The sequence below is a fragment of the Choristoneura fumiferana genome, chromosome 6, assembly GCF_025370935.1.
Source record: "Choristoneura fumiferana chromosome 6, NRCan_CFum_1, whole genome shotgun sequence".
NCBI classification, from domain to species: domain Eukaryota; kingdom Metazoa; phylum Arthropoda; class Insecta; order Lepidoptera; family Tortricidae; genus Choristoneura; species Choristoneura fumiferana.
In genome coordinates this window covers 21,542,280-21,552,403 of record NC_133477.1, presented here as the reverse complement: position 1 = coordinate 21,552,403, position 10,124 = coordinate 21,542,280, and the positions used below count along the sequence as shown (strand labels likewise).

At 36.3% G+C, this 10,124-nt stretch overlaps 1 protein-coding gene across 1 annotated transcript; it reads left to right on the top strand.

The window, feature by feature from the left end:
* Positions 1-304: 304 nt before the first annotated feature.
* Positions 305-1,284, top strand: LOC141428760 (uncharacterized). The gene has a single exon (XM_074088767.1). It carries the CDS (start codon positions 355-357, stop codon positions 1,282-1,284), a length of 930 nt encoding a protein of 309 aa, XP_073944868.1. The 5' UTR covers positions 305-354.
* The last annotated feature ends 8,840 nt before the right edge of the window (positions 1,285-10,124 follow it).

Here is a 10,124-nt window from a genome sequence, read left to right as displayed (position 1 = left end):
CACTACATTTAAATACAAGGACTTGTTTGTTACTTTTAGACAAAATCACAAACGTTATTTTTTACTTGCAAAACTACATTTTTTTATTTGTATAGTTATCCACATACTAAAATGACAGTTCTAACTACAAATAGTAGGAAAATTGCATCAAATCAAAATCCATTAAACCGAAACCTAACTCAACGTATCGCCCTATAGTTACGTATCTATCATAATCAGCGTGCTATCACAAAACAAAACACAAGCGATAGGCTTGTAAACAAACCGCGGCGAGCGTGCCTGAGTATGCATAAGGAGGGCGACGGCTCGGGCTGGCTCACTCCGCGCTCCGCCGCCAAACGCGCCGCACGCGTCATGATCGATTTCGCGCGCGCTTACGACCCGAACATGTGCGAGCTGTATCTCCCGCCCGCCGGCCTCGCACCCCCCGCGCCCGCCCGCCTCGACGACTTCAAACAAGTCTTCAACAAGGGCCCCCCTACCTACATCTACGGAAACTACTACAACGCTCCCTACGACGTATACGCCGAAGAAGAAACATCTAGCAATGTTTACCACAACCTCGTCACTTCCCGCGAGTATCCTCGCGATGAATGGAAATACAAGTACGTCGTCGACTGGAACGAGGATGAAAGCGTATCTTGGATCCTCGACACGGCATACAGCCTGGGCTTCAGCGAATACGACGTACCGTTCTATAATTTTAAAATCACAGGTCTTGAGCTAAGAAGTATGAAAAAGGAGGATATGCTGCATAGAATCGCGCATCCGAACGTGGATCCTAATTTATCAGCCAGAATGGGTGCTGCGTTGTTTGATAAGCTTCAAGCCCGCATCAATGAAGAGCTGCTGAGACAGTCATCAGTGCTGCGATACGCTGACAGTGATCCCTATCAGCAACAAGAGCCGGCGCATACAGTGCTAGACTTGGATTTGGACCACAAGAACAGATTGTACGCATCAGATTACAAACCAAATGACAGCAGCCTCCTCCAACCCTGTGACTCCAGCGACGACGCAGAAGACATATACGGCACTAGACATTCTGAGACTGCGTCACCGGTATGTTCTTATGGAAGTGATGCCAGCAAATCTGGAGACGAAGATGACAAGAGAAAGTTGTTCAAACGACCACCGGGTCGGCCGAAAGGAAGCGGCAGGAAAATCTGCAAGCGACCGAGGAGCGTATCGGTTCCAGAATTCCTCAGAAATCTCCTCTTCGACCCGAAGTACTGTCCGACGATAATCAAATGGGAGGATCACTCGAAAGGGAAATTCAGGTGAGTCTTGATCTTTAATCATCTTTTAGTCATAGTCCTCGCGGTAATGCAGTGCAGCAAAAAGTGTGTCGTGACCGCGGCGTTTGTTCGCAGCCTCCGTCTGAGTACCATACCTATATTATGTATTATTTATCACGTCCGAGGCACGTGGAGACGCAGTAACACATGTTTTACAGCCACACCATTATAATAACCCAGCGATTGTTGGTGCTTTATTGACGCGGTCATTATTGGACATGTACGAGGAATGATTTCCATAGGATTTGCCTACGTTCGCCATATGCATATTTGCAACCAGAAAAACTCGACGATAATTATGGTGTAATTGGTCGGTTCTCCTTGAAGCAGGCTTCGATTGTGATGATCAATTAGTGCCTTAATGATTAGTACGCGATCGTGGCGCGACGGCGGCTCCGTTGACCTTATACCTCGCCCCATTTGTCATCAATATGCTAATAGCTATGCAAAACAATGACATTTTCATTAATCTATTATTTTTATCGTCCGGGCAATTTTATTCTGACTTTAACCCATATAAAAGACGCCGTAAAAAGAAAATCTCGGTTGATATTTAGTGACCCTTCGCAAAATAAATCAAGCCAATGATACAAAAATTACCAAAACGAGTTAATCTCCACACAATCAAACAATTATATTAACTTGTGTGGTACTCACGTGCTAATAAATATGTAAAAACACTTGGAAACCGGTTTTGCACATAACTGTGTGTATCAATAATGTATGAGTATACCGAGAAGCGTAAAAAATAAATTGAAACGAGAAAAAATGTGTCCATCGGTCTGTTAACCGGATGGTTGTTTTTTGTATGTTTTTGAACACGAGATTAGTTCGGACGAATATGCGATGCAAATCTTCAAATTGTTGCCTTTATTCGTCAATGCTGGAAATATTTTCTTGAAATTAATTCTTTAATACTTGATTTGTATCTTCTTTAAATGACTTGTCATTTATCAACTACATAATGTTGCTTTTGTAGTGGTTATTCTCAAAATGTTTTCTTCCATATTTCGCCTTCATTCTTGTTGATGTTATATCAACAAATACGCCTAATTATCCTCCACATTTTCTTCTACCTTTACTACTATTATGAGAGTTTCTTCTAACTTTATTGTCTGAGAAACCTACTGATTTACTTCTAGTATTCCTCGAGTCGTCACTTGCCTTAACCTTGCCGGCTGTCCTCGCCAGCGGTTCGCATGTTGACATTGCAACCTTAACACCTTCATGCGACTTCACTTCTACTCACTCTTAATAAGAATCAGTATTCATTATCTCAAGAATACTTAAGTTGGGATGACGTTACGGAGTAAACAATTGCAATAATTGTAACTGAGTTGCTAGCTCGGGTTGAAGTTGAAGGTAGAGTTTTTACAGTTTTTTTTTTGTCAAATACTCATCCTACCGGTTGATGCCACTTGCAGTAAAAAACTTTGTTTTGCAACAATTTGAAGAAGACTAATTATATTTTAGCCATGGTTAAAATACCTCATGTTTACAGAATGAGTCGTTCTTTGGGATATTATGTGTCTATAGCATTAGCATGATTTTATTAACAATGCTTTTTGGATTTCACTCAGAATATTTCAACAGGTGGCTTTATAGCTTACTATATTTTGACTGAACTCTATTATTTAAACAAACAACAAACAATGTTGTATCACGTTTAAAATTTGAACCTGTCTTATTCATCTCATGTGCAGTAAATGAATGATATTGACTTAAAAAAAGGCTGTAACTAAATATATTTTTTTCTAATTGGAATACGTTTCCAAAAACATTCATGTTCAAAGTATAACGCGCAAAGTGTGAAGTGTAATAGCGTGCCTTCATTTAAAATCGAAAATTCCGAAGAAAAATCATTATGTATTTTAAACTCGCTAAAATCTAAAGAGATAATTCTGGTATAATTTTAAAACGATGCATAGGTTGGTATAAGAAATGTACGTAGGACTCAAAATATACAATATATTGTATACTAGAAAGGTTTAGGTACCTAATCAACTAGGTACCTAAAGGTAAACAAACTTCAGCAGCTAGATTTGGCACATTCAAGGGTTTTAAACATTTTACTTATCTATCACTGTAATACATTAGACTAATGTATTTCAAAACAGAAATCTAAATGTTTAGTTAGTTTTATGGGGGAATTTCAATATTTAAGACACCAATTGACGTTGTTTTGTTTACCTACATTTAGTTAATTAGCAACACCTTACAGGTATATCTACTTAGATTAATATTGATAATATCAATGATGAATATAGGACAAAGTTTTGCAGTAGGAAAGAATTGGAACCCGATTAGGTATATATGTAGAGCAGTTCACTTAATAATATAGCAGGTGATAGGACCTTAAACAAGGTCCACCCGGATTGCTACCACCATCTTGATCGCTAATCCTGCCGTGAAGCAGCAGTGCTTGCACTGTTGTGTTTTGGCGTGGAGAGTAAGACAGCCGGTGAAATTACTGGCACTTGAGGTATCCCATTAGGCCTCTAGGTTGGCAACGCATCTGCAATATCCCTGGCGTTGCAGATGTTTATGCCCCGGTGGTGATCTCTTACCATCAGGAGACCCACTTGCTCGTTTACCATCCAGTCTAATAAAAAAGAAATCTACCTACACATGAAGATATACCTACCAATGCTTTTATAGCCTCGTGCTCATGGAAAAAAATCAAAACACTACACAAAAACATCTAGTGGAGAACAACCATAAAAACAAGAGATTTCATATCTACGTTACCACCCGAGGTGAATATGAAGACCGTATTATAATATGTTGTGTAGTAAAAATAAATTTATACTAAGAACTCGTTTTGCTTTTAAAAATGTATTTTATGCAGACCCAGGTTTGGTCTGATGACTGGGACAACATTCTGACTGCAAGGTCGTTTATATACACATAACACAAGTGGAGGTATTTCTCAGCTGTATATAAATATATACTTCATATATTAATAAAATATAAGGCTTGGACTGAACGCCTCAAATAACTAAAATTACTTCTTGAAACTCGGCTTAAAAGTGACAACTATAGAAGGTGTACCAATAAAATATAATACAAAACAACGCAAATATGTTACGCGTAAAGCTTACAAATATTGGTCAACTAATTTTAGGACAACATTGCGCCATATTATGTTTTGTAAAAAGTAAGTTTTATTTTTTAACCAGTCAAAAGAAAAAATAAGACAAAATAAAAGTTACATCTTATTCAATGTAATTAAAAAACAATGAAATACAAAGAGCTATATGGGTTGATAGTTTTGTTTCGATTTTGAAATGAGTCCAAACAGTATTAAATATAATGACCCGGATAACTCACGTCTTAAATCGAGTTTAGCTCGACATGTTTCGGGCTAATCCGTAGCCCTTCGTCTTCGGAACAACGCGACTCAGCGGCTGCTGCAACACGCGCACTGTGCGCCGCCGCTCTGCTCGCGCGACTACCCGACGAAACTGACACCGGCACACACCCGCGCGTTTTCATCATCATTACAACTGATCCAAACAGAGTCCAAACAGTATTTTTTCTACGTAAATGCTACGTAACAATGGTACGTAAAAATCGGCACGTAAACGACGGAGTTATGAGGTACGTAACTAACACAAAATAACCCTCGTTCAGCCAGTCGGGTAAAAAAAACCGCATTAAGAAACTCCTTTTTTGAACTCTGTAAAAAAAATTAACGAGAACATAACTAACGCTGTAGGGAACCCTCAACGTAATTTATACCTTCTATTGTTCTTAATGATCTTACAAATTCATTAACGATACTCACGGGCATAGATTAACATAACTATTAGCTTAAGCATAACCGTATTGGATGCTACGTATATATATATATATATATATGTTATATATGTATGCAACACGAGCCTAACCAGTTATGTAACGTTTTACACAGAATTGCTATTATTTACATACATTTTTATAACAAATATATACTACTAGTACACAAAGAACTATTTACTTGGCACTACAAGGTTAACTCTGCTGTCGTAAGTACCACAAATACCGTAATAAGGCAACAAAATTGTATTTATACATTTTTATCCCAGCTGCATACAAAACTTTGTACACCATTATATTTTAATGTGACTTTAAAAACTTTTTAATTAAAGTTTGGTCTTCTAAAAACTTGTAAGTAATTAATACAATCTTTTGATAACTGTTGTAACAAATTTAATTTTGATTAATAAAGGTATAAGTACCTACTTTTGTTAGATTACAAAGTTTGAGTTCATTTGTTTTGTCTTGATACGGACAGCAATAATATAAAACAACTTGTACTGATGGTACTGGTGGAGAAATTTAGACTTAAGCAAATAGTTATTGTAGGTACTTTTAATTTAACTCTTTTTTAGGGTTCCGACCTCAAAGGGAAAAACGGAACCATTATAGGATCACTTTGCGTCCGTCTGTCTGTCTGTCTGTCAAGACCCTTTTTCTCGACAACGCGTGGAAGTATCAAGCTGAAATTTATATCAAATACTGAGGTCTACTATCCCTTGGAACTGTGAAAAAATCTAACTTCTAAACTAACGCAATCAAAAGATGCAGCCGTTTATGCTGCAAATTACCGCAAATTTTCGAAACTCGCACGGGAATCAAAACCTACAGGGTACTTCCCGTGAACTCAGAATCTTGAAATTTGGTATGAAGGTAGCTATTATAACACAACCAACTAGAAGTCTGAAAATCTTGATTTTTTATGTCTGTCTGTAAATATCAATGACCAATATAATCTGACCCCACACTGCGTACATTTTACTTAAGAGTAGGGCTCTGCACACACCGGATGTATTAAATCAAGGAAAAAGCGAAAAAAAATATCTTCAAAACACGATTCCCGTTTACTTACATACCTATAAATGTGTACGGAACCCTCGGTGCGCGAGTCCGACTCGCACTTGCCCGTTTTTTTATAATAAACATAAACAGTTTTATCGAAAATACAAACTGAGACATGGATGCACAGAAAAACCAGAAAAAGAGACCACCGCGGGGAATCGAACCCAGGTAATCAGCAATCCGTACTGTGTGCTATAACTCCTACACCACCGCTGGACAGGAATTTAGACACGATTTTTCCTATGCATACTAATCTCAGGTTGCTTATTTCTACTACGCTACATATGCAGCAGCACTAGCGACATCTATGTTCCGCTCTCATCGAGAGACGTCACATTCTTTCGGAACTAACCGCTCACCCAGACAAGAGATGTCACCACTAAGCAATCAAATTATTATATATTGCATCAGCAGTAGTAGAAATAAGCAACCTGAGATATGTATGCATAGGAAAAATTCGTGTCTAGATTCCTGTCCAGAGGTGGTGTAGGGGTTATAGCACGCAGCACGGATTGCTGAGGACCTGGGTTCGATTCATAGTGCTGGACTCTTTTCCTTGTTTTTCTGTGCATCCATGTCTCAGTTTGTATTTTCGATATGGTTTCACGGGACCCGTAAAAGTAACAAATTTGGAGTTGAAATAAAAATACAAAAAGACTCCAAAAACCAATCATAATAAACAGTTTTCTCTTGTACAATGCTAATAAGATTCTTTGTGGTCATCAAAATGGCGCTCCGGTCAGCTCCGGTCTCTTCAAAATAAATTGTACAAACAGTATCTACCAACCTCAGTCTTTATTAAACTAATATTATCTTAGCAGACATTAATAGTACACACGAAGTCAAACAAGTCATTGAAAAGATTTTTATATATGTTTTTGCGTTTTGTTTTTGCATCACGTCACGTTTTTGCATCTCATCGGTCTATTGTGATTCTGACTGATCAGTAATGCTGGCTGACTAGTCAGTTCAATCAGGCAAACAAGGCCATACATATGAAAGAAAAAAAACCCAAGTTGTAGATTGTATGCAAGATATCTACACGGCTAGAAGATAAATAAACTTACCAGCACTTATAAGTTTCGAAACCCATTTCAAAGTTTTATATATCAAAAACGTCTGTTTTTTTTTTATAGAACATATCTAAGAACTATCACAGATCACAGGGAAATTCACTTTCACGTAAAACAAAATCTATAAAATTTGTCTACAAAATCTAAATAATGTTTTTACTATTCATTATTATTCTTATTCGTATAAAAAAATGTGGTTGACATTTTACTGTATTCCGATGACTATTATACATTACATTATTTGTAAACATTTGACAAACCTTTTTTGAATGTCTTATAATTGCCTAACTTGTGTTTATAATGCATTTTTAGAAGATAGTAAACATATCTATATACTCGTATCTATGAAAGTTGTTGACGATAAAAATAACCAAGATAACCAATATTATTACCTCTACCGATTCGCTTATTTTGATTAAACAAACTCGATTATTTCGTCATTGAAAAAATACAAATGAAATCAAAGTAAATAATATAAGCATTATTTTGTGTACAGGTGTTTTACTACATCACTCATTTAAACTGCTTTATGAAAACCAAATCTTGTCAAATGGTTTTAACCTACTTGATTGTTTACGTTGATAGTTCGAGTAGTCCCTGGAACCAGTTCAACTACGGCCATAAGTGTGAATATCATACATAATTCATAATAATTCATGCGAGCCAAAAATGATGATTTTTGTCGGTAATCTTTACCTGTTTTTCTAATTCAGTAGCTATCTACTAATTATAACGATTGTTAAGTAGTTGATGGCATCGCAGATATGTACGGTCGAGTGCAAAAACTTGTAAGCAAAAATCTAATCAAAAATATCTGAACACGACTCTATTGTTAACGGCGTAGAAGCGTGTTCAGATATTTTTGATCAAATTTTTGGTCGCAAGTTTATGAACTCGAATGTAGTACATGGAAACATTTTTTTTCATTAGTGTACTAGTGGTTGTAAATGTAATACGTTTTATATGGAATAACTGAGATTCATACAGTAATATAATATTACAAAATTGATATTAATAAATGCTCCAAATAAGTGCTAGTAAGTAACGTCTCAATAGTCACTCCTTTGTCAAATGGACTGCCATACAGTGAGCAAGGTAAGGTTCATCCAGTTTATCAGCAGCTATTATATCAGAGCTATTAAATTGATGTAACAATATTATTAATTGTACTAAATTGAACTGTGAGGTAATTAAGTACGTGACATCACCTGTTATATCGATTTTGGGTGGTTTATAATACTTCTTTATAATACTTTCAACTCCCATCACCGATTTAAGATCATCGTGTCTATTGGCGTATTGATTTCTCAATTTCATTTTGGAAATAGCGCTACCAGGGAATCATGACAACTTTATAGCTTCCACTATACCCACTTGACCTCTCCCCTTAGCTCCGGTCAAAAAACTATTATTTTTTAATTATTCAATTAGGGAGGGGGCAAGGGGCGGCGCCTTGCACCGGCCTCGTATAGATTTTTCTTTTTTCTTTCACTTCCTCTCGACGTTGCTACGCGCCGCCCAAGGCCTTCACTTCCGGTTCCACCCTGTTTCAAGATTCCCTGAAAACGTACGAAAAAAGTGACATTAATTAATTTGGATCTTAATTAAGGGCCTTAAATAAAATGTAATTCTGGAGGACACTGGGGCAGACAGCTTTATTTTTTACAGCAATTTAATGATTTCTAGTTCCTTCGTTTGTTGATATATTTTATCTGCATCCATATCATAACTTCCCTATAATATGTTCAGAGACAATAAACAAATTACCTACATTAAGAAACTTCTATCTGTGGTTGCATCTTAATGTTTACATTAAAGTACCGGTACCTAAGTGATACTTTAATTACATTTAAATTTCGAACATCTTAAAAAACAAAAATCATGTTTGGTTGCGATAATCGAATTAGTCGATTTGTAATTTCATTCAATAATAAAATTATTGTTCCATACATTTTTTAAATCACGAATATTACAATCGATTTAACAATCAAAATCGACTCAAGTCTAGATTGTTTATGCATTAATAAAATAAAAACTTAAATTTAAAATTTAAAAAACCCCCGACGTAAAAAACGCCAGCAAAAATAAAAATAAAAACGCCCGAAAAAAACGCTGCTTGAAAAGACAATTAAAAAGTAAAAAATAATTATGCGCTACCTAGCTGTTGCCCGCGACTTCATCTGCGAAGAATTCGTTTATCTCTATCCCGCGGGGACTATGCTGATTTCCCGCAAAATTAGCCTAAGTTAATTTAGTATAAAGTATCTAGTAATATTTTTTTATCTAAGCGTTGTCGGTGTCGGGGGACCGCTAAGGTTAACATGAAAGTAAATATGTTGTATTTTTTTAAATTTAAAGTATTAACCTTAGCGGTCCCCCGAACCGACAACGCTTAGATAAAAAATATTACTAGATACTTTATACTAAATTAACTTAGGCTAATTTTGCGGGAAATCAGCATAGTCCCCGCGGGATAGAGATAAACGAATTCTTGCAGATGAAGTCGCGGGAACAGCTAGGTAGCGCATAATTATTTTTTACTTTTTAATTGTCTTTTCAAGCAGCGTTTTTTTCGGGCGTTTTATTTTTTATTTTTGCTGCGTTTTTTACGTCGGGGTTTTTAAAATTTAAATTTAAGTTTTATTTTATGTTTTTTAAACTTTTGATATATATTTTTTAAACTGTACTAGTGTGTTGGATATCCTGGCTGCAGCATCAGCTCGTCGTGTTGCCACCACTGCATTGTATGTAGAATCAATTACTGATCAAACGAATCCAACACGACACATATGTGCTATTATTTTTTATAGAGTGTACTATTGTGCTAGATATCCTGGCTGCATCATCAGCTCATCCTGTTGCCACCATTGCATTGTTTGTAGAATCAAATACT